Raw genomic sequence first — 26,703 nt, forward strand, 5'->3', positions numbered from 1 at the left:
GACCACAGAACGGACATTCAACTGTGAAGCACAGAACTTTACTCTGTGAGCTACTAATACACTAGGAACATTCATATCTCCGGTGTTTGGTTCGACCAGCCAGATGACCCTAACCTCCGCTGGCACACCACACCAGACACTGTACTGATCGGTGCAGACACCTTCTATGGCAGTCTACGCTCAACAGAATGCTCCTCCAGCACAAGATCGCGGAAACCCCTTGCCCGAGTTTTTACCGCATAACATGGACCACGCTGCTGTCCAGTTTCAGGGTCCACACACATCCCCTCCCCCCCCCCCTCCCCGCCCCCCCTCCTCAGGGCAGACTCCTGTTTAATGTGTCCTCCTCTGTGCCTGTAGAAGGAACACTCAGTCAACCGCGCTGGGCCATGATGTATACACCTACCCATCCTGCCGCCCCATGCACATCTCGAGAGACACACCTGCCGTGGTTACGCCCTATCACTCAGTGCTCAATCGCGATTTCGCGCCTCTGCTCAAGATTTCATCTGCATGGGCTGTTGATCCTTCTGCGCCATGCTCATTGTGTGGCCGTACAGATTTCCTGCTTACAAGGACTGGATATCATGTCCCACCTGCACAGCTAATAGATGTTCAATGCAACACATTACCTGCCACTGAGGCACAGTTCACATCAGTGAACACCATGCAGATTCCCTGTACAATTTGTACCTGTCCTACACCCTGCAATTGCTGGTCCCTGGTCATCTTCAGCAGCTGCCGCCATTACAACTGGACAACCCAGTGATGTGGTTTATCTTGGTGGACAACATGTTGGACATACATGATATTGCGGATGACAGCACTCCTTTTGTGTGTTTAGTGAACCACTTGCATGACCAACCTGATCTCATTAGTGACTTGTTGCTGAACCCACCCAAGAGCAACAAATATACCTCTGCCCGTGCATTACTCATCGAACACCTTCCTCGTCTGCCAGCCGATACTATTCACAACATTATTTATGGCCAGACTTTAGGCAACAGAATCTCCTCACAGCTGTGGCAACACTTGCGTGCGCAGTTCAGTACCGAGATCTTGCCGAACTTAGTGTTCTTGCCATTGTGGTTGGTGAAGCTGAGGCAAGAACTACAATTACGTTTGCTCCCAAATACCGCAGCATCACTCAAGCATTAACTACAGCTGGCAGACCAGGCATACGCCATTATTCGGCACCACCACCTCCATACAGCACAGTGCCTAATACTGCTGAGGTTGGTAATCCTGTGAATATACTTCCACTGTCAGGTGGTAGAGTCCGGGCACGTATGTATCACGAACAGCACATGGAACAGCAGCCATCTAGCGGCCAAGACCGGGAATTTTGAGTGGGCCAGCACCAGCCTCTCTCCACCCCAACCGGGCAAGCACCTGCCAACCCTGCCTTCCCCTTGCCAGTCACTTTGGCTGTTGGGACAAGTACAGCTGACTAATGCATATGCTAGTTCCACTCCACTTACAGGCATGCTGCTTGCAACTGCCGCCCGCCCTGTGCTTTTCCAAACGTCGCATGAGGGCCGCAGTAGGCGCCAGGGCTCGTGGATACATGCAAGGGCACCCACAGACGTTGCATTCTGTCAGATCTCCCACCTCACAAGGACGTCTGCATGCCTGGGATTGAGGTTCGCGCCAGTATTTTCTCGTCAATAATGGAGCAGACATTAGTGTCATACATCCCGAATTTACCATAAAGTACACGACACCAGCCAAACTGTTCCTTTGAGCAGCAAATAAATTGCCACACCGTGTTGACAGTTTGGCCGAGTTATCTATTGAACTCATACCTGGTAAACATTTCACTTGGTCCTTCTACGTGGCTAACGTGGAAGACCCAGTATTAGGCATCAATTTCCTTTTCATTTCGGACTGTCTCCAGACCTCCAGTCAGTCGCATTATTACACCACGCCTCGTCCACTCATATTGTGTGTTCAGTCGTCTCCTTGGCCCCCCCCTCCCCCACAGTTTACCGATGATTTTGACACAACCCTTACTGAGTGTTCTTCACTGGCACACAGCTTCAGTCCAAGCACTCTGCAGTTGCTGATGTCCGCACTTACAACGAACTGAACCATGCTATATCGTCGGCTACGCAAGACCTCACCAAGGCACGATTTCTCATTCAACGCCTGTCAATGCCGCCGTCTCTCACTGGCAATGCACTGCTTGGGACTTTTGACACCACCACCCCCTGCCACCGGAGACGCACCTCGTGGAAATTTGACACCGCCGACGCGGACAGCTTCCCGGGCACATCAGGTTAGTGACTCTCACATGCTACCGATTCCCATTTGCGACAGCCCCCTAGAGAGTTCATAAGCCCAGCTGAATGCTATCACGAATGGCACAACACAAAATTCTCACAACAGATGGGCCACAGTATGTCAACTGATGCCACATAAATTAAGTCTTGCTAAGGTTGCAGTAGAGGAACTTCTGCAGGCAGGTATTTTCCGCCCATTGGACAGTAACTGGCCTTTGCCCATACATTTAGTTCCCAAAAAGGATGGCACAGCACGCCTCTGTGCAGACCGTATTAGACAATTATCCGATTATGCATATACAAGACTTCACGCAAGTACTTAGTGGAGCACACATCTTCAGTGTCTTGGACTGCCGCAAGGCATATTTACAGATACCCATGGAACAGACAGACAGCAATAATCACACCTTTTGGCCTCTACGAATTTTGTTACATGCCTTATGGTCTCAAAATGGTTGCCCAAACTTGGCAACATTTTATAGACTCACTTCTGTTTAACTGCACATATTGTTACGCATACCTCGACGTCATACTCATTTTTTCCTCCTCTGACAGAGAACACAAACTCCACCTGGCCACGATACAGGACTTACTGACACATTACGGAGTTGAGATCAATAATGGCTAGTCACAACTCCGCTGCACTGCTGTCACTTTTCTGGGGTACACCATTTCCTCAGAAGGCATAAGCCCCCCCCCCCTACCCCCCTCAGGAGGGGGTTGACTGCATTCGCAATCTACCTCTCCCAGTGTCATTTCATGAATTATGCCAGTTTTTAAGAACTATCACTTTCTACTGTCGTAACCTGCCAATGGTGGCAGCAATTCAAGCCCCTTTGTTTCGAGTGGTCTGACAACATGGTGAGAGCTTTTGAAGACCTTAAGTCAGCATTATCGTGTGGTGTCACTCTCGCCCACCCTTTTCCAGATGCCTGCCTGCCTCTCTACTGCAGTGGCTGCATGTGATTTTGCAATTGGTGCAGTCCTCCAACAACAAGTTGGTGACACGACGCAGCCACTCTGTTTTTCTACGGCTCAAGTCAAATGGTCAGCATTTGACAGATAATTGCTTGCGGTTTATGAAGCTGTAAAATATTTCTGCACAGACATAACAATTTTCACAGACTATTGCCCCCTCACGGAGGCTATCCATAACCCTGCTGTTGACCTTCCCCCATGTAGGTTTCAGTAGATGGACTTATTTTCTCAATACACAACAGACATCAGTTACATCCAAGGTTCAGAAAATGTGGTGGCCGACTACCTATCACGTATCACTGCAATTTCATCCCCCATTAATTTCGACGAATTGGCCCGCTAACAGGTCACTGAATTGCACAACCTCTGACTGGACCCAGATACTTCCCTCCAGATTGTTTCCTGCAACCTACCAGGCTCAGTCAGGCCACTGTGGTGCAATACGTCCACAGACACTGTTTGGCCTATTGCTCCCCCTGCGCTGTGTCACCAAGTATTCACTATGTTACATAACCTTTCATATCCTGGGGCTAAGGCTACTACGCGCCTCGTTACAGAATGCTTTCTGTGGCCGGGGGTGAATAGGTATTGTCGTACTTGGGCCCATGCTTATTTACAGTGCCAGCGCAGCAGAGTCGGCAGGAACACTCAACCCCGTCTAGGTAAATTCGACATTCCGAAAGGCCACTTCCGACATGTGCATCTGAACCTCATGTGACTGTTACCCATGTCTGATGGTTTCAGGTACATCCTGTCTGTCATCGATCGCGTTACATGTTGGGTGGAGGCAGTACCCCTGCAGGGCACCACAGCAGATTCCGTAGCACACACATTCATATCCTCCTGGATAGCCCGATTCAACTGCCCTACATCCATCACCACCGACCAGGGAAGACAGTTTGATTCCCTGCTCTTTAACAAACTCTGCATACTCTGTGGGGTGGATAGATTCCGCATATGACTTATCACCCACAGAGCAACAGACTGGTCAATCGGTGGCACAGGACTCTGAAAGCGGCCTTCATGTGCCACGGTGATGAATGGTCCGATGCCCTTCCCTGGGTTATGTTAGGAATATGCACAGCTTACAAGACAGATCTCTAGGCTTCACTTGTGGAGCTCCTGTATGGCGAGACCCTAGTTCTCCTCGCAGAGTACATCAATGACGAAGCAATCGTCGACCTGTCTGACCTCCCTGCTCTAGCTGAGCATGTCCGGACATACATAACTGTGATCCACATGCCCCCTCCACGACCACACACCCGTCCTCAAGTCTTTCTGCATTCGGCACCGGACTCTTGCGAGTTCGTTATGTTACGGGATAAGACAGTCAAACCGGCATGACAGCCACCTTACTCTGACCCGCATTGTAGTGGCTCACAAGGACAATGCTATAGACATTCTCGTCAGTGACCATCGGCAGATAGTTTCCCTTCAATGCGTGAAACCAGCCTGGACGATGAAGGAATCTGTACCACACTCTCTCAAGTCGAGTGCTCCTCTGTCGGGTGCTGACTCTGATCTCACACAGACCGCCCACTCCCCTGCGCCCCACCATGATCATATGTGCACTGAACCTACACCTGTGGGCAACTCAGTTGTTGCGTGTGATGATACTCTACCCTCGTTTCACTCAGGCACTGCGTGTTACAATCCACAACCTCAGTCCCAACCACATGTTGTGTGTGACATTACCCCGTCACAAGAGGTGGCACGCAATGCCCACAGTGTTCCAGTGTTTCTCCTGAACTATGTTATTTTCTGAAACCATGATGATTACGTATCAATAGATCGTTCCCTTCGAGGTGATTCATAATGTTTGAATACAGTATATGCTCCAAAACCCTACTGCAAACCGACGTCAATGATATAGGTCTGTAGTTCGATGGATTACTCCTACTACCCTTCTTAAACACTGGTGCGACCTGCGCAATTTTCCAATCTTTCCAATCTGTAGGTACAGATCTATCGGTGAGCGAGCAGTTGTATGTGATTGCTAAGTAGGGAGCTATTGTATCAGCGTAATCTGAAAGGAACCTAATCGGTATACAATCTGGACCTGAAGACTTGTCCATATCAAGCGATTTGAGTTGCTTCGCAACCCCTAAGGTATCTACTTCTAAGAAACTCATGCTAGCAGCTGTTCGTGTTTCAAATTCTGGAATATTCCATTCGTCTTCCCTGATGAAGGAATTTCGGAAAACTGTGTTCAATAACTCCGCTTTAGCAGCACAGTCGTCGGTAAAAGTACCATCGGCACTGTGCAGCGAAGGTATTGACTGCGTCTTGCCGCTTGTGTACTTTACATACAACCAGAATTTCTTCGTATTTTCTACCAAATTTCTAGACAATGTTTCATTGTGGAACCTATTAAAGGCATCTCTCATTGAAGCCCGTGCCAAATTTCACGCATCTGTAAATTTTAGCCAATCTTCGGGACTTCGCGTTTTTCTGAACTTCGCATGCTTTTTCTGTTGCCTCTGCAACAGCGTTCGGACCTATTTTGTGTACCATGGGGGATCAGTTCCATCTCTTACCAATTTATGAGGTATGAATCTCTCAATTGCTGTTGCTACTATATCTTTGAATTTGAGCCACATCTCGTCTACATTTGCACTGTCAGTTCGGAAGGAATGGAGATTGTCTCTTAGGAAGGCTTCTAGTGACACTTTATCTGCTTTTTAAAATAAAATACACAGGAAGACACCCACGTCCTGCCCCCAGCATTCTGCACTCCCTGGAGAAGGGGAGGGAGGGAATGAGATTACAACATGCATGTTGTGAGTTTCTGCATTATTTTTCTTGTGTTTTATGTAATTATACGAACCTTAACAAAAGTGCCTGATCGTAGTATGTTGGAGTTTTCTGTGTGTGGTCAGTCGCTATAGCTAGAGAACCCACAACTGGTTTAATGTAGCTCTCCACGCAACTCTATCCTCTGCGAACATCTACATCTCCAAATGGCTATTGCAAATTACATCCTTCCGAATCTGATTACTGTATTCATCTCTTGGTCTCCCTCTATGATTTTTACCCTCTGCTCCCCACACTTCCTTACAGTACTAAATTGGTGATCACTTGATGCATCACAACGTGTCCTATCAACCGATCTCTTCTTATGGTCAGGTTGCGCCACAAATTGCTTTTCTCCCCAATTCTATTCATTACCTCCTCATTAGTTAGATGTCTAACCATCTAATCTTCAGCACCACATTTTCAAAAGTTTCTATTCTCTTCTTGTCTAAACTGTCTATCATCCATGTTTCACTTTCACACATGGCTACAATCCAGACAAATACTTTCAGAGAAGACTTCCTGACACTTAAATCTATAATTGATGTTTACATATTCCTCTGCCTCAGAAACGCTTTTCTTGTCATTCTCACCCTACATTTTAAATCCTTTCTACTTCAGCCATCATCATCTACTGCTTTAATGCTTTATTTCCCAATCTAATTCCCTTAACATTGCCTGATTTACTTTAACTACATTCCACTATCCTTGTTTTCCTTTTGTTGATATTCCTCTTATATCCTGCTTTCAAGACAATGTCCACTTCATACAGCTGCTCTTCCAAGTCCTTTGCTGTCTCCGACAGAATGACAATGTTATCAGAAAACCTCAAAGTTTTTGTTTCTTTTCCCTGAACATTAAGCCCTACTCCTAATTTTTCTTTGGTTTCTTTTACTGCTTGTTCAGTGTACAGATTGAACAACATCAGTATAGGCTACAACATTGTCTCACTCCTTTCTCAAACATTTGCTTCCCATTCATGCCCCTTGACTCTTATTACTGCCCTCTGGTTTCTGTACAAGCTGTAAATAGCCTTTCACTCCCTGTATGCTATAAATGTAGATTTGCCTTTCTTTAACCTGTCTTCTAAGATGAGTCATAGGGTCAGTATTGCTTTGCGCGTTCCTACATTTCTCCATAATCCAAACTGATCTTCCCCAAGGTTAACTTCTACCAGTTTTTCCATTCTTCTGCAAAGAATTTGTGTTAGTATTTTGCAACCATGACTTATTAAACTGATATTTATGAAATTTTCACACCTGTTAGCAACTTAGTAATTGGAATTATTACATGAGGGTATTTCACCTGTCTCATACATCTTATACATCAGATGGAAGAGTTTTGTCATGGCTGGCTCTCTCAAGGCTATTAATAGCTCTGATGCAATGTTGTCCACTCCTGGGGCCTTGCTTCAACTTTCATCTTTCAGAGCTATGTAAAATTCTCCTCACAGTATCATATCTTCCATCTCATCATCATCATCATCTACATCCACTTCCCTTTCTATAATATTACCTTCAAGTTCCTCTGCCTTGTATAGACCCTCTATATACTTCTTTCACCTTTCTGTATTTTGCTTAGGACTGGTTTCCCATCAAAGCTGATATACAGCAGCTTCTCTTTTCTGCAGAGGCCTCTTTAATTTTCATGTTTGTGGTATCTATATTTCTCATAATGAAATATGCTTCTATATACTTACATTTGTCCTCCAGCCATTCCAGCTTAGCCATTTTGCACTTCCTGTGAATATGATTTTTTATATGTTTGTATTCCCTTTTGCCTGCTACATTTTTAAATTTTCTCCTTTCATCAATTAAATTCAATACCTCTTGTATTATCCAATGATTTCTACTAGGCTTTGTCTTTTTACCTATTTGATCCTCTCCTGCCTTCACTAATTCATCTCTTAAAGCTACCCATTCATCTTCTACTGTACTCCTCTTCCTGTTCTAGTCAATTGTTTCCTAATCCTCCCTCTGAAGCTCTCAGCATCATCTGGTTCTTTCAACTTATCCGGCCAGGTCTCACCTTCTTAATTTCCTACCTTTTCCCAATTTCCCCAGTTTTAATCTACAGTTCTTAACCAATAAGTTATGGTCAGAGTTCACATTTGCCCCTGGAAATGTCTCACAGTTGAAAACCTGATTCCTAAATCTCTGTCATACCATTACATAATCAATTTGAAACCTTTTGGTGTCTCCATGTCTCTTCCACATATACATATACAACATTCTTCCGTGATTCTGAAACTAAATGTTCGCAATGATTAAATTGTGCTCTGTGTGAATATCTGCAGGCAGCTTCCACTTTCCTTGCTTCCCCCCTCCGGTCCATATTCACCTACTACTTTTCCTTCTCTTCCTTCTCCTACTATCAAATTCCAGTCCCCCATCATTATTAAATTCTTATCTCCTTTAACTATCTGAAGAATTTCTTTTATCTCATCAGACATTTCTTCAGTCTCTACAATAATCCATTCACTATGCTGTTTATAGTAGCTTACCTGCACTCTTGTTTTCTTACTCAGTATTAAACCTACTCCTGCATTACCCCTATTTAATTTTGTATCTACAATCCTGTATTCACCTGCCCAAAACTCCTGTTCCTCCTGCCACCGAACTTCGCTAATTCCCACTATATCTAACTTCAACCGATCCATTTCCCTTCTCAAATTTTCTAATTTACCTGCTCAATTATGGGATCTGTAGTGTGCCAATTTTTTTTTCTTCTCACGATGACAACATTCCCCTGGGTAGACCCTGCCTAGAGATCCAAATGGGGGACTATTTTACCTCTGGAATATTTTAGAATGAAGACGCCGCCATCATTTAACGATACAGTAGAGCTGCATGCCCTTGGGACAAACTATGATCGTAGTTCCCCTTGCTTTCAGCTGTTCGCAGAACCAGTATGGTGAGGACATTTTGGTTGATATTAAAAGCCAGATCAGATGGCAGCTACTAAAAAGACTGCTGCCCCTCTTCAGGAACCTCATGTTTGTCTGGCCTCTCAACAGATATGCCTCCATTATGACCTATGGTGCAGCTATCTGTGTCAATGATGCACACAAGCTATCCCACTGATGACAAGGTCTGCTGTTAATTGGGGGAGGGGGGGAGGGAAGAATGTCATAAAATTAAAAGTTATTTTATGAAGAATGTCATAAAATCATTTTTTTCATTTTGCAGGTTAACCGAATTATGAACAATGTCTATAACATAGAACAAGGGCCTGGAATGATTTGTAGGGTGTCTGAGCTGTGCTGGAGTTGCAAAATTTGAGACAGCCTTTCTATTATTGAGATGTTGCCTGAAGTAATCCAGATAATTCTTGAACCTAAGTTTTATAACCCAGTCAATACATTTTTGGTTACTTATTGACAGTCACCTTATTTATGGGCAATAAATGAACTTCCTTGAATGACGGCATTACACCTTACGCTACAAATACATGTGCTGTTGGTGCAAGAGCAGTGCTGTCATGTACCATTCCAAGCAGACACCCTCCTTTGTAATACATGGTTGATTTCATGTATATCTCATCCAATATGAGTGTCACAAAACACTCGTGAGATTTCAGATTTGATACTTTCTCCTAATATAAGCCAAAGAAGTTACAGCTATTGGGATTAATTTCAACATTACCACAGATGTTTCTGATTGCACTGGGACGTCGTAGAGAAATATTACCAGTGCTATGTATAAACTTTTAAGCATGGCATAAAAGGAAAAAAACCGAGGATGTGAAAATCAGAATGTGGGGAGCAAATCTATGTTTTTTAGGAGGTGAAGCTGCCTTTTTATAAACTCAGTGGAAGTTCTAGTTCTGTCCTCACACACTAAATTGCATAGCAACTCAAGAAAAATACCATGTATGTGACATTCTTCTTGACTGCATGTATAAAACCTACTGCAAATTTTACGTAAGGAATAGTACTTACAGTTTTTGCAACATTTTTGGATGAGATTTGTTGGCCCTTGACAGAAACACTTACACTCAGCTTTGAATCAGTAGCTATGTACAGATGGCATATGGAGTTTTCTGAATATCAAAATAGAAAAACGAAGTATATGAATTCTTCACTGCTGTAGACCACTTTCCACCGCACTTCGCACACTAAAATTTCTTTATTAGTCATGAAATGAGCTGGAATATATCTTCTTATTATATTCTTCCAGCGATTTAACACATGAGTCTATGGCTCCGTTTAGTGCAGCAACCTCATGCTTTTGCTGCTTTTCAGATGGAGATTCCCTGTTGATTGATGTTGATAAGTAAGAAAGGCATTTTGGAAGTTTGCATGGTACAGCAGTTCTTTTGAGTTATGACTTGCTCAGAGGTGAAGTTATTGTAGCTCCCATTTTCCAGTCTACTGTACGTGTTTCCCATAACAAATCACCTTCAAAGAAATGTAGGTGACACACCTATTAAGAGATGAAAAATATATAGTATATATAGTATTAACAACACAAAAATATTACTATGAAACAATATTTAACTGCTAAGTACTTTCATCATACTGTCTGTATCAATGCTTAACATGAAAACTACTCACCACAGAATGCTTGCTGGGAATGAAATTATCCCTTTCGGTTGCAGATAATCATTTAGCATGCATTTGTCCAACAGAAAGAAATGTAAATACACGAACTTTGTTCTTACTGGTGTAGTTACCGACACAGCCAGGAACACAACACTTGCTCACATTGTACTGATTAGCACTGAGCTGTTAAAAATGGCTTATGATTCAGAAACCACTACATATCAGAAAAAGACACATTGATTTCAAACAAAATTCCAGCACAGTTCACCAGCACAGAACAATTGAGCAACCAAAACTTTTTAAGAGTTTGAAACAAGAAGATCTGTTAGCTGGGAGATTGGGGAGGGGGAGGGGCAACTTTCCGCTGATGCAGAGGGAGATGAGTGGGGGTTGACGTGGAGTTGATGTTGCTCTGGCTGTTTTACATGACATCACAGACTGACTCTCAATGAGCTGTAAGGCCTTCCCTCTAAGCGGTGCTAGTTCTACTCACTTCTTCTTTTAGTGTTCAACCCTGAGGTTGGTTTGCAGCAGAGCGCCATTCCTCTCTTCTGTCTGCTTTCCTCTTCATTTCCACATATGTGTTACATCCAACGTCATTCATGATCTGTTGCATGTATGATATCCTTGGTCGCCCCCGCCGATTCCTTCCCTCAATAACTCCTTCTGCTATTGTTCCAATGATATTGTTGTGTCGTAGGATGTGCCCTACAAGTTTGTCTCTTCTTGTTTGGATGTGCCTCCACAGAGATCTGGTTTCCTGTACTCTTCTAAGCACCTCTTCATTTGTTACTTTGTCTGTCCAGCTGATCTTCATCATCCTTCTATAGCACCACATCTCCAGGGCCTCTAGCCGTCTTCTTTCTGCTCTTCCAACTGTCCAAGTTTCACATCCATATAGGGCCACACTCCAAACGAAACCTTTCATGATGCGTTTCCTTATTTTCAGACTGATGTTGTTGTTGGTGAGTAAGTTCCTTCTCCGATTAAATGCAATTTTGGCCTTTTGTATTCTGGTCGCAATTTCTTTCCGGCTTCTACCATCCCTTGTGATTTTGCTTCCCAGGTAAGTAAATTCCTGTATCACTTCCAGCTCCTCTCTTCCAATTCTAATTCTCGGAGGTTCATATTCTGCTCCTGTACTGCATACCATCACTTTAGTCTTTTTCTTGTTTATTCTCATTCCATACTGATTGTATAGAATTTTTTCCGTTGTTCTGAGGACTTCCTCTAGATCTTCCTCTGTCTCCGTGACTATAGCAATATCATCTGCATAACGTACCATGTCTATCTTCTGCCCATTAATTTTGATCCCCACCTCAGTAGTTTCTCAAACTTGGTCTATAGCTTCCTGGATGTAAGCATTGAATATAAGAGGAGAGAGAGCACATCCTTGTCTTACCCCTTTTCTAATATTTGCTTGTTGTTCCTGGTGACAGTTCCTAATCACTGCCACCTCATTCTTATAGAAACTGAGTATCACGCGGATGTCTTTGTACTTTATTCCAATTTTCCTCAGCACTCTGAACATCTCTTGCCAGATAACGTTATCAAATGCCTTTTCCATGTCTATAAAGGCAATATAAGTTGGTTTATTTTTCTGTAATTGCTTTTCGATAATGAGTCTTAGTGCCAGAATCGCCTCTCTTGTTCCCAATCCCCTTCTGAAACCAAACTGATCTTCACTCAGCATATCCTCCACCTTCTCTTCAATTCTCTTCAGAACTATTTTTATGAGAATTTTTGATGCATGTGATATTAGGCTAAGAGTTCGGTGCTGTTCACATTTTGTAGCTGCTGCCTTCTTTGGTATAGGAACAATGATACATTTCTGGAAGTCTGTCGGTATCTCTCCTGTGTTATAGATGGACCTAATAAGTTTAAGCAGCATCATTTTCATGCCGTCACCAGCATTCTTTATTAGTTCTGCAGGGATGTCATCAATACCCGTTGCTTTGTTGTCCTATAGTTCTTTTAGAGCTCTGTCAAATTCTTCTTGCAGAATGTCATCTCCCTTGTCATCTTCGTCTACTTCCTCTTCTCTTCCTATTACTTCCTCCGAAAGAGGTGTTCCAGCATACAACTCCTCTATGTATTCTTTCCATCTCTTCAGCATGTCTTCACCAAACAGCATTTTCCCCTCTTTATTTTCTATTGTGCCTGAGAGTACTGTTTTACGTTTGTTAAAAAAAATTGATTTGCTGTTCTGTAGGCTAAATCAGTTCTTCTGTTTTGCATATTTTCTTCTACTTTCCTGCACATTTCTCCAAGAAAATTTTCTTTTGCTTTCCTAGCTTCTCTGTTAACTAAATTCCTTAGTCTTCTGTATTCAGCTTTTCCTTGTTCCTCAGTTGCATTTTTGTATAATCTTCTGTTTTCTATAAGCTCAATAATATCTGCTGTAATCCATTTCCTCTTGTTTTTGGGTTCAGTTCTTCCAACTATCTTTTCTGCTGCTTTGTATATACCAGATTTAATCTGATTCCAGTCTTCATTTACTCCACCATGTTGAAAATTTTTAATTAGGTTGTCTGTTTCATGAGCATAGTGCTTTGCCAGTCCCTCAGTTTTCAGTTTTTCTAGTTCCCATTTAAGTTTTATTGGCTTCTTCTTCAAACGTTTGAATCTCAGTGAACTTTTCATCATGACCAGGTTATGATCACTGCCTATGTCTGCAGATGGATAGCTCCTGCAATCTTTTATCTGGTTCCTAAAACGTGCTTTCACTAGAATGTAGTCAATCTGTTGTCTCCTCAGGTCTCCAGGGGCCTTCCATGTATATCTTCTTCGTTTGTGGTGTTGGAAAAGTGTGTTTGCAACAACTAATTGGTGCTTTGAGCAGAACTCGATCAGTCGATCACCTCTTTCATTTCTTCTTCCAAGTCCATATTTGCCAACAATTCCTTCCTCCGGGTCTTCACCCACAATCGCGTTCCAGACCCCCATGGCAATCAGGTTTTCATCTCCCTTAACATTTCTCATCGCATCACTTATTTCTTCGTATATTTTGTCAATGACTGCATCTTCTTCTTTGGATGTTGGCATGTATATTTGTATTATCACAGTGTCCTTTGGTTTAGTTTCAAGTTTGACTAGTATTATTCGAGAGCTATATTGCACATATCCCTTGACACGTGAGCCATAGTTTTTCCTTAAAATTATTCCAACTCCTCCCATTCCCGGTCTATCTTGGTCAGTTCCGGTGTGAATGACTCTGTATTCTCCAGACCAGAAATCACCTGGTTGGGGCCATCTCATCTCCGATATGCCCAGGATATCGATTTCCAGTCGCTCCATTTCAAGTTTTACATTTTCTAGCTTGCTACACTGAAGCAGTGTTCTCACATTCCAAGTGGCTATGTTAAAATTGGGATTCATTTCCTTCACATTGTCTATATCTTTTGCAGTCCCCACCCGGAGATCCGATTGGGGGACTATTTTATCTCCGGAAAATTTTACAGAAGATACTGACATGGTTTACTGCTACTCACTAAGAAATTCTTAATCCAGTCACGTAGCTCACTTGACTCTCATTATGATCATACTTTAATAATAAGCATGTATGTGGTATGGTGTCAAGTGCCTTTTGGAAGTTAAGAAATACTACATCTACCTGACTGCCTTGACACATGGATTCATGGCTTTAAGGGTGTCATATGAGAAAAGTGCGATTTGGGTTTCATACAATCAATGCTTTGCCTTTGGAATCCATGCTGGTTGGTATTGAGGGGTCATTCTGTTTGAGGTATCTCATTACATTTGAGCTCAGAATGTGTTTTAAGGGTCTACAGTATGGATGTCAGTGATATTAGATGGTGGTTTGTGGATCAGTTCTGCTGCCCGTCAATGCTCCACTTGTAGATAGGTGTGGCTCATGTTTCTTCCAACCACTGGGCACTTTTTTTTTTTTTTTTTTGGGATCTTTAGTGTATTAGGATTAAAAGAGGGGCTAACTCAGCTGCAAATCTGGTATGGAATCTGAGAGGAATTACATCAGGCCCTGGAGCTTTTTTCAGTTTTAATGATTTGACTGTTTCTAAATGCTACACACATTAATACCTATTTCATTTCTGCAGTGGTACAAGATTTACATCGAACAACTACTCCTGGGCTTTCCTTAGTAAAGTAATGTTTGAAAACAGAGTTAAGCACTTCTGCTTTACCTTTGCTATCCTCAAGTTTAGTTCCTGTGCTGTCCACAAGTGTCTGGACACTATCTTTAGTGCCACTAACAGCCTTTGCTTATGAGCAGATTTCCTTTGAGTTTTGTGAAAGGTCTTTCAATAATATACTGCTAAGGTAGTGGTTAAAGATTTCGCACATCGCTCTCTTGACAGCCAAATGTATTTCAATCTGTATCTCTCTATCTACAGCCCTAGGCTGTGTTTTACACCTACTATGCTGTCATCTCTGCTTCTTTGGAAGTTTCTTTACAGTTACTGTATAAATGAACTGTCCCTCCTAACATGAACTTTCTTACTAGGTGGATATCTATCCACTGCATGGTCAGCTATTCTTTTAATCTTGTGTCATAATTTTTCTACATCCTCCTGTACAGACCTATATGTTTGAAGTATCTCACTGAGGTATGACAGTACTGCCTCATCAGCTATTTTGCTGAACATGAAAATCTTTCCAACTGTTTTAGTTGCCCTCTGTAATCATTATTGCTGCAACATCCTCATGTTCACTGATATCAGTTTTAATGTGGACATCCTCTAAAAGTGAAATTATAATGAAATACAGACCTTTAGTGCTTATAGGTGTTGATAAATATCAGTGGGGACAGTTGAAAAATGTGTGTCCCGACCGCGACCCGAACCCGGGACCTCCTGCTTTCATGGCAGACGCTCTATCCGACTGAGCCACCAAGGACACAGAGGATAGTGTGACTGCATGGACTTATCTCTGGCACACTCCACGTAAGACCCACACTTTCCATCTTTCTGTCCACACACTACATTTGTAGTGCCCCTGCTCACCATACTCACTACTTGTGGCAGTCAATCTGCCGATTCCCATAGCACTACAAATGTAGTGTGTGGACAGAAAGTTGGAAAGTGTAGGTCTCATGGGGAGTAAGCCAGAGATAAGTCCCTGCAGTCGCACTATCCTCTGTGTCCTCAGTGGCTCAGTTGTATAGACCGTCTGTCATGTAAGCAGGAGGTCCTGAGTTCGAGTCCCGGTCAGGGCACACATTTTTCAACTGTCCCTGTTGATATATATCGATGCCTGTAAGCAGCTAAAGGTCTGAATTTCATTACAATTTCATTCTTCAAGAGCTGCAATATTACCAATGGTATCAGTACAGATACCAGCTTCATATTGTCTAACAGGTTGGGTTTTATGTGTTGCCATTAGATATAATGTATTTCCATCATGAGTGGGTTCTGACCTATCTGCTATGTGTAATTTTCAGAGAAGGCATTTAGCAACATTTCACACAATGGCTCATCATGCCCACAACTAAACAAAACAGTAACACAAAACAATAAGTATGCCAATGGATTTGAGTCTGCTCTTATAATTGCAATATGATTGGGGAACTTACATACTAGTGAACCAAGGTTTTCTCTACAGTTTTCGGTTGCATCAGGAGTGAGTCAGGTGATCAATAAAAGCATCAAATTAAAAATTTGTTCTAGTGTAATGACAAGCACCGGCACGAAGATCAAGAACAATACAGCAGAGAGGGCTGTGAGACGATGTCAGCCAATAGGACACTGACTAGAATGTCACCATGACAGGAGCGGCCTGTACATGAAAAGAACAGAAGTGACGCACCGCCTAGCCTTGGCCGCACTACAAGAGGCGCACTAGAAGAGCAGCACTAAAAGACAAGCAGTGGCATTAAGGACAGTAGTGACTTAGGAACTTGTGTGAATAGACCGCATGGAAATTGTATATTTCAAAGAACAACGATTATTTGCGTTTCACCGAATTCTTGGAACACCGCCTCGTGCATATGCAAGTTAAGCATTGTCAATTCAATTACTGTAATCAGCTCCATTAATATGATTTTCTTGTATGTTGTCTAGCTATCCGAGAAAACAGCTTGCTAGGCACCCCATAAGAGACGAGGGGGCAGGATCCCACAAACTTTATGCCCATCCCTGATAATGAGACTTACCTGAAGAATTTTGCATGCAGCTTCAATTTACATATGGGTGAATTTGAGTTTCTTGTCTACTGTGACAAATTCACCATGCCTATACTTTCAATACACACTTAAATTTTCCCCAAAAATCTCAATGCTGCTAATTTCACATTTTAATTAGCTTTCTATACCTAGTATTATGTGAGTTTCGCTGCTTATTAGGAGCACTTCAAAGTCTGGCACATTGTGTTGTGAATGCTTTGGCAGTTAACAACTAGGATTTTAATACTATCATCTCTCTCTCTCTCTGTGTGTGTGTGTGGGGGGGGGGGGGGGGGGAGGGGGGGGGAGGCACACGCGCGTCCACGGCAGAAAGGTGGGGCAGCATTTCTTTGTCTGTGTCATTTTGGCAGTATGAACTTCAGTTTTAACTGACAACATGTTCTGTAAAACATTTGCATGGCTTCATCAACATGATGTGGAACGAGTTAGCTTACAGACTACATATACATGATTTATTTGTACATTTGTCTGCATGCTGAACTTAATTTATAGAATGAATGTATTTCTCTTTAATACTAATTATGCAACTAGTAATACATTTACAAAGATTTTAGTGGCTGCGTATTCAACTCCATTGTGAGCCACTGACAGTTTTAGTACATCTACATCTATACTCCAAAGCTACCCTATGGTCTGTTGTGGAAGGTACTTTCCACACCACTGTCACCTCCCACTTTTCCTGTCCCAGTTGGGCATGGTGCGCAGGAAGAATAACTGCTGGCAGTTGTGGATGATAATGATTATTTTTACTCGTAGTGCTGTAGCTGCAGATATTAGTATTCTTCTCAAATTGTAATAGATTATTCATGATGGATATAATACGTGAATACACAGACTGTGGTGGACTTAAAATGCCCATCTCCTTGAACAGGTACCTACAAGATGATTGTGGGTGAACACCATATATTATCCTCGTGACTATTACTTTTCTCTCACTTCAAGTTTTCATCAATATGTACTACCAAAAATTTGGAAAATTATACTCTATCTACAGACTCCTGGTTATGTGCTACATTAACTGCCAGTGTTTTTCTCATTGTTGTACAGAACAGAATACACTTTTTCTCAAAATTAAGGAGGGGTCCATTTTGGAGAACCACTTAATAGATCTAATGTAAGTGGATAGATAAAAAATCTAGTCACCAAGTGGTGTCAGGACAACAAATGCATAAAAAAGGTTTATGTATGCCAACTTTCAGAGCCAGTGGTTCCTCTTCCAGCAGAAGGGTTGAAGGGGAAGGAAGAGGGGTGAAGGAATAGGGCTGGAGAGGTTTAGGAGAAGGGGTAGAACCATTGTCTGTTCTCATGATTTTTCTGATTCTTCCAAATTTTTTCCTTGCTTTTATTGTTTTCTATTTTTTCCACCCTCTGCTTCTCTTTTATACCATTTCTACTCTTTATAATACTCCAAACCACCCTTTCTTCCCATGATGAATTCCAGAACATATTATATCTGTTCTTTTCAAAAACATGCTTTTTAATTATCAAAACTACGTCCCACATTCTGTTCCTTGAAACCTGCTTGTCCCTTGGAGTTCCTCCAAAAGGCTTAACATTGAAAGTTGCTGTTTCTGGGTGTTATCTCTTGCACTTACACAGATAATCTGTGAACTATATGCCTCATCCGCCATTTCCACTCCACCAGACTTCATTCCTTCTACAAAATCCTGCAGTTATCTGCCACTCATTTTTCTTGAATGGTATCATCCACCAAGTCAACTTCGAACTGTGACAGCATGCCAGACTTCACCTCAAAAAGCTATCTCACCTTCTCCTAAACTTTCCCAATAGCAGTGTTTCCCTTCCTCTCCCCCTTTAGCCACCACTCCTCTCCTACAAACTGAGTTTGGCCAACCTCCTTAACATATCACAGCCTCTACCACTGCCTCCCAGACCAAAAATAACTCATAATCACAAGAAACAGTCACAACAGTACAGTGCTCTCAACCTCTCGTCTAAAGCATGCTATCCTAAATTACCTGTATTATCCAAGGGTCTCACTTTAAGCCCTACACTTGCATTTAATTATGCTGCTCTGGTGAAGGACCTAATTTCCTTCACACATAATGTCAACTGGAAATATCACTTTGCAACCCACTCCCAAAGCCTTTCCAACAGCGAACCTAACATTGAACTGTGCCTTGAAAAGTTCCCACCACAATCCGAACTTGATCCACCACCACCACCTAAAGCTCATGCCTTCCAAGAATTCCTCACATTCAGCGTTGCTTCACAACCCTTCCTCAGGTCCCTGACCTCTACAGTACTTCAGGCTCTGTGTTCCCTAAAATCTGATAACTCCTTCATAATTCTCTGAGTAGACAAAGGATCTACCACTGTGGTACTTGACTGACAGGAGTATGCTAAGGTCTACACCAGCTGTCTGACACATCTATATACAGCATCTGCCATCAAGATCCCATCTCTGTGATTCAAACTGACCTGCAGTACCTCCTTAGAATCTCAGACTCCTCACAAGGACAACACCTCAATCCATAGAACTTCTTACTCCAGCCAAACCATGTGCCCCCACCGTTTACCTTCTTCCTAAGATCCACAAACCCAATCATTCCAGCCATTGTATAGTTGCTGGCACCAAACAAAAGTGTATCTGCCTTAGTTGATCAACACATATAGCCCTTAGTACAAAGCGTTCCCTCACATATTAAAGACACCAACCATTTCCTAAATCATCTAAATCCACGCCCATCCAACTCCCACCACACACCTAACTTGTCACCATTGATTTTTATACAAACATCCCCCACATACACGGTATGTCTGCTGCTGAACAATTACTCAGTCAATGCTCGCCTGATTCCTAACCTATGATATCCTTCCTGCTCAACTTAATGAACTTCATACTTCTAACAACTACTTCATCTCTGAGGGGCAGACACACAAACAGATCACGGGTATGGAAATGGGAATCAGGATGGCTCCTTCCTATGCCAACCTTTTCATGGGTCACTTGGAGGGGACTGTCTTGGGATCCATGTGCATTCAGCCCCTGGTTTGGTTTAGAATACTCTGATGACATCTTTGTCATGTGGACTCATGGTGAGGCTGACCTGTTAAAATTCCTAGAATCTCTAAATACCATCTCCCAATTGAATTTCACAAGGTCCTGTTACGAATCCCATTCCAATATCCTTGACATTGATCTCATCCTCACCAAAGGCTCACTTCTGTCCACATGGGTGTACCCAGCAAGGGGCAAGGGGGGGGGGGGGGGGGGGGGGGGAGGCAGCTGCTGCCCCCCCCCCAGAAGATATTTGCAGTTTTTTACTAGTTTACTGTTCTATTTAATAAGAAATGCTGAATGTTTTCTCAGATTGTACAAATGGATTCTTGTATTTATTAAAATGTTTATTAAAAGCAGTTTTTCACTGGTTTACTGTTTTATTTAGTAAGAAGTGCTGTATGTTGTCTCGAATCCTTGTTCCCTAACACTAGTATGACCTGCCCCCCCCCCCCCCCCCCCCCAGTTCAGAGCCTGGGTACACCCTCGTCTGTCCATATTACACTAACTAACAAACAACAGGCAGGCAGGTTGCAGACTCTTTACAGCAATACACCACCACACTGAACCTTCACTGACATAACTACCCCACCACCCTAGTTCAAAAGAAGATTTCCCAGGTCATCACATCCAATCCTGGTACTGTAGATCCCCCCCAAAACAACTTCTCAGCACACCACTTATCTCAATCAGTCTTTCCTTCTCATCCTGTCTGGTAAGTCTCCCCTGACCTGGGTTCTGGGTGACTTTTCCGAACTATACCCCTTTTCCTAAACTTCTCCAGTACTTTTCCTGCACCCCTCTTCCTTCCCATTCAGCCCTTTGGAAGAAGAAGCCACTGGCTCCGAAAGCTTGCACACATAAAACCTTTTTTACACATAAAACTTTTTTTACACATAAAACCTTTTTTATACGTCTGTTCTCTTGCAGCCACTTGGGGAGTAGATTTTTTATTAGTCCAATTCCATAATGTTGTCAAAAATTGATTATTTTCATTGTTACACTTAATATATCTGCTATTTGAGAGTCACAATCATTATTCTCGCTTGAGGATAAAAAGTTTCTCTCACAAATAATATTGTCAAAACTGGAAATGTTGACAACAGTTACATTATGTGTATGTGGCTTAATTCCAGTTCTCACTGTAGCCTATAGCATTTTCCTTGCTTCCATCATCCTCATTAGTCTTTAAATTAATATTGGCCTCATATATCCAGGATTTAGTATGCTTTTTGTGGAGTTACACAGCATGGGACAGTTTAATATTTTTCCTTCACTTGCATATCACACGTGTGTTTCTAAATTTTCAGCAATGAAGCAACTTACCGAGTTTCATTGATATGGATTTATTCGTCCAACAGATCACGAGAAAATATAATAGATTTAAATGAAATACATTGTTATATTAAAATGTACATACTAATCATCATTGGTAATGGAAGGAAGTGTGGAGAAAGGGGGGAGGGGCGAGGAAGGGAAATGTAGGCTTCATTGTAGTAAGCAATTTCAAATAGATGTAGGTTGCAGGCTGCAGTAATCATGTTGAGATGAAAAGGCTTGCTCAGGATAGAATAGTGTGTATAGCAGCACCAAACTGGTCTTTGGACTGAAGTTCACAACAACAACAACAACTAAGGTTGATAGAGTACACTGTGGGACACCAAGCAATAGTTAATCTGATGGTGGTGGTGATGGATGACAACCTGCAGTGATGATGATAATGACACCATTAAAGTGAAAAAAGTCAATGATTACCAAGTACAAAAAAGAATGATGCTATTTAATTTAAAATATTCCCTTAATAATTACCGGGGTTAGGTTGATCCCATTTACAGGTGTACACAATGATAATCCATGAAGTACTTCCAAAGCTGTTGAAACACTTGACCTAAAACAAGAATATACACAATCTTAACTTTGTTACAGATTTCCAGATGTTGTAGATAGTTATGAACAGGGAGAAGGAAAAGGAAGAAGAAGAAGAAGAACTATTGAGACTGAACAGTATGCTCAAATTAAGTTCTTACATGTTCACAAGAGACTTGCAGGTATTAATGTCTACTGCTTCAAGTGGCAAGGCACAGAACATGAGGCCCCGGCTCTCTAGTACAACAACTGGCCACAGGGTGCCTTTCTCGATTTCCAAGTGAAATGCCGGATACAAAGCTGGTTTGTCACAGCCATCCCTTGACTCGACAAAACAATCTGAAATACAGAAAAAGCAAATTAATGACATCAGGAAAGATTATAGTTACCAATGGTCTATTTTGCTGAGGATAAAATCTGTCAGAATAGTTATTTCTTAGCACACAGAAAATCTCAAAAATTTAAAACAGAGTGCCTGAGGCAACTCACAAATGAAATAATTTATATCTTCATATACTTCACAAGCACTGCACAGAGCATCATTGAGGGTTGTACCACCATCAGTCATTCCCTTTTCTGTGCTGGTCACAAACAGAGTGAGGGAGAACAGTTGCCTGTACCTGTATGTATGAACCTTACAATACCTTATTTTGGCTTATATGAGATGGGCATCGAAGCCAGAAGAATCATTCAACTATCTGTTACAATGGCTGGCTTTTTTAAACTTCCCCAATAGCATTCTACATAAAGATCATTTTTCCTCTTGGAGGATTCCAATTTTAACTCAAAGAGCAGTTCTGTCACACTATCATGCTGATTGAGCTGATGAGTAATTGCTTTGATGTCATCCTATAATCTGACTAAGTTCGGATTCCACGCAGTCAAGCACAAACATTTTGTATGTGGTCTCTTTTATGAGTGCACTATATTTTTCCAGAAATCTCCTAATAAACTGCACTGATTCATTCACCTTCCCTACAACAAAGCTGATGTGCTCATTCCATTCCATTTCATCTCATTTCACGAAGTTATGCCTAAATATTGATGAGAATGAGCTAAGAAAATACCATTAATAGTAGTGGTACTATATACAGAGCACTCAACAATGGATACCATTAACACAAACGATGGAAAATCCAGGCTGGAAGGTAACAATATTATGAAAAGGATAGTTGCTCCTCATCATTTAATGGAGATGTTGAGTTACAGATAGGCGCAACAAAAAGACTGTAACAAAATAAGCTTTTGGGCAACATGGCTTTTGTCAAAAATAGACAACAGATGCACGCGCGCGCACGTGCCCACACACACACACACACACACACACACACACACACACACACACACACACACACACACACACGCGACTGCAGTATCTGGCAGCTGAAGCCACACTACGAGCAGCAGCACCAATGCATGATGGGAGAATAGCACGGCAAGGGTGTAGGACAGTGAAGTGCTGCTGGGGAGCATGCAGGGACCTGGGAGAGTTTCCACATGTGCAATTTAGAAAAGCTGATGTTGGTGGGAAGGATTAATATGGTATAGACTGTGAAGCAGTCATTGAAATGAAGAATGTCATGTTGGGTGGCATGCTCAGCAACAGGGTGGTCCACTTGTTTCTTGGCCACAGTTTGTCGGTGGCCATTCATGCAGACAGACGGCATGTTGGTTGCCATGCCCACATAGAATGCAGCACAGTGACTGCAGCTTAGCTTGTAAATCACATTACTGGTTCAAAAGCAGCCCTGCCTTTCATGGGATGGGTGATGTTTGAGACCAGACTGGAGTAGGTGGTGGTGGGAGAATGTATGGGTCAGGTCTCACATCTAGGTCTATTAGAGGGATATGAGCCTTGAGGTAAGGAGTTTGGTGCAGGTGTTTTATACGAATGGAGGAGAATAATGCGTAGGTTCAGTGGATCGCAGAATACCACTGTGGGAGGAGTGGGAAGGACAGTGGACAGGACATTTCTCATTTCAGAGCACTACGAGAGATAGTCGAAACACTGGCAGAGAATGTAATTCAGTTGCTCCATTCCTGAGTGGACTGACAGTGAGACTTTTGGAGGTGGTGGGCGACTGGAAAGATAAGGCGTGTGACATGTTGGGAGGATAATTATGGTTTGTAAAGGCTTCAGAGAGACCTTGGTATATTTCAAGAGCGACTACTCATCACTGCAGATGCGACAACCACAGATGGCTTGGTTGTATGGAAAGGACTTCTTGGTATGGAATGGATGGCAGCTGTTGAAATGGATATATTGCTGGTGGTTAGTAGGTTTGATATGGACAGAGGTACTGACATAGCCATCTTTAGATGGAGGTCAACATCTACGAAGGTGGCTTGTTGGGTTGAGTAGGACCAAGTGAAGTGAATGGGGGAGAAGCTGTCGAGGTTCTGGAGGAATGTGGATAGGCTGTCCTCGCACTCGATCAAGAATGCAAAGATGTCATCAATGAATTCTGGGTGTTTAGGAAGGATTCCTCAAGATGGTCCATGAATCGGTTGGCATAGGAAGGCGCCATGTGGGTGCCCATAGCCATACTCTGGGTCTGTTTGTAGGTAACACCTTCAAAGGAGAAGTAACTGTGGGTGAGGATGTAGTTGGTCATGGCGACTAGGAAGGAGGTTGTTAGTTTGGAATCTGTTGTGTGATGAGAAAGGTAGTGTTCAATAGCAGTAAGGCCATGGGTATTAGGGATGTTAGTGTAAAGGGAGGTGGCATCAATAATTATGAGCAGGGTACCGTGTGATAAAGGGACAGAAACTGTGGTTACTTCTCCTTTGAAAGCATTACCTACAAACAAATCCGGGGTATGGCTATGGGCACCTGCAGGGCACCATCCTATGCAATCCTATTCATGGGCCATCTAGAGGAATCCTTCCTAAACACCCAGGAGGTTGTTAATTTGGAATCTGTCGGGTGATGGGAACGGTAGTGTTCAATAGCGGTAAGGCCATAGGTATTAGGGATGTTAGTGTAAATGGAGGTGGCATCAATAGTTACGAGCAGGGCACCATGTGATAAAGGGACAGAAACTGTGGTTACTTCTCCTTTGAAAGAATTACCTACAAACAAATCGGGGGTATGTCTATGGGCACCTGCATAGCACCATCCTATGCCAACCTATTCATGGGCCATCTAGAGGAATCCTTCCTAAACATCCAGAATCGTAAACCCCTCACCTGCTTCAGATTCACTGAAGACATCTTCATGATCTGGCTCCTATTCACATTCCTCCAGAACCTCGACAGATTTTCCTCTATTTGCTTCACCTGGTCCTACTCAACCCAAAAAGCCAGCTTCCTAGATGTTGACCTCCACCTCAAAGATGGCTACGTCAGTATCTCTGTCCATATCAAACATACTAGCCACCAGCAATAAATCCAGTTTGATAGCTGCTAACCATTCCATACCAAGAAATCCCATCCATACACCTTGGCCATCTGTGGTTATTGCAGTGATGAGCGGCCACTCTCAAAATATACCGAGGGTTTCACTGAGGCCTTTACAGACCATAATTATCCTCGAAACATTGTACAAAAACAAATCTCCTGCACCTTATCTTTCTAGACACCCGCCACCTTCCAAAGTCTCACTGTCTGGCCACAGATGATCATTTTCCCTGTAACTCAGTGACACCCAGGACTGGAGCAACTGAAATACATTCTCTGCCAGTGTTTCGACTACCTCTCGTAGTGCTCTGAAATGAGCAATGTCCTGCCCACTATCCTTCCCACTCCTCTCATAGTGGTGTTCTGCCGTCCACCGAACCTACACAATATAGTTGTCCATCCCTAGACAACCCCTGCTCCAAAACCCTTACCTAAAAGCTTATGTCCATGTAATAGACCTAGGTAACAGACCTGTCCCATACATCCTCCTACCACCACCTACTCCAGTCCAGTCACAAACATCACCCATCCCATCAAAGGCAGGGCTACCTGTGAACCAGTAATGTGATCTACAAGTTAAGCTGCAGTCACTGTGCTGCATTCTATTTGGGCATGACAACCAACATGCCGTCTGTCTGCATGAATGGCCACCGATAAACTGTGGCCAACAAAGAAGTGGATCGCCCTGTTGCTGAGCATGCCGCCCAACACGACATCCTTCATTTCAATGACTGCTTCACAGCCCGTGCCATATGGATCCTTCCCACCAACACCAGCTTTTCTGTACTGCACTGGGAATTCTCCCTGCAGTATATCATATGTTCCCATAACCCTACTGGCCTCAACCTTCATTAGTCATTGTCCTCACCCATATAGCCTCTTACCTGTTCCCACTCCAGCACTACACAGCCCTCTATTCCAACAGCGCACCTAGTCTTTTTACTTCTTACCTTTTCTACTAACCCCCTCCCCCCACCTCTTCACTGCCCTCCACCTAACCTCCTGACTGCACCTAGCTGCCGTACCCTTTCTCCACCTTGTACCTCCACGCTCCCCAGCAGCAGTTCACCATGTCCCACTCCTATCCTGCAATCCTTCCCTCTCCCCACCCAGTTAGTACTGCTGCTGCTGCTCGCAGTGTGGCTAAAGTTGGCTGAGACTGCAGTCGTGTGTGTATGTGTGTGTGTGTGTGCACTCATGTCTATTTTTGACAAAGGCCTTGTTGGCCGAAAGATCATTTTGTGACAGTCTTTTTATTGTGGTTATCTGCAACTCAGCATCTCTACTATATGGTGAGTAGCAATTATCCTTCTCATAATATTGTTAAATACCATTAATAGTGCATACAAATGTTAAATGAATGTTTTCATAGCCATTTGCATTAACTTACATTTATCCATATTTAGAACAAACTATCATTCCTGGTGTCAAGTAGAAGTTCAGTCCAGGTAATTGTAAAACTCCAAAATTCGGTCAATGACAACACTTGCCCTTACATGACAACATTATCAGCAAACAGTATCAGATTGTCTACATGAATATAAATACTTCTTTTTTTATGGCAAAATACACATAAAATAAAGATAAATGGCGGCAGAACACACACATAAAAGACTACTGTGAATGGCGAACTTTCGGAGCCAGAGGCTCCTTCTTCAGA

At 42.7% G+C, this 26,703-nt stretch overlaps 1 protein-coding gene across 2 annotated transcripts in view; it reads right to left on the minus strand.

The window, feature by feature from the left end:
• LOC126284007 (AP-5 complex subunit mu-1-like) overlaps window positions 1-26,703 on the minus strand; it is a 51,517-nt gene that overhangs the window by 19,427 nt on the left and 5,387 nt on the right. For both annotated transcript variants that reach the window (XM_049982550.1, XM_049982549.1), the window contains exons 3-4: window positions 21,806-21,983; window positions 21,588-21,666 (exon numbers count right to left, since the gene is read on the minus strand). In XM_049982550.1, the coding sequence (XP_049838507.1) occupies window positions 21,588-21,666; window positions 21,806-21,983 (257 nt within the window). The remainder of the gene's footprint in view (window positions 1-21,587; window positions 21,667-21,805; window positions 21,984-26,703) is intronic.

This window comes from Schistocerca gregaria, chromosome 8 (assembly GCF_023897955.1).
Source record: "Schistocerca gregaria isolate iqSchGreg1 chromosome 8, iqSchGreg1.2, whole genome shotgun sequence".
NCBI lineage: Eukaryota > Metazoa > Arthropoda > Insecta > Orthoptera > Acrididae > Schistocerca > Schistocerca gregaria.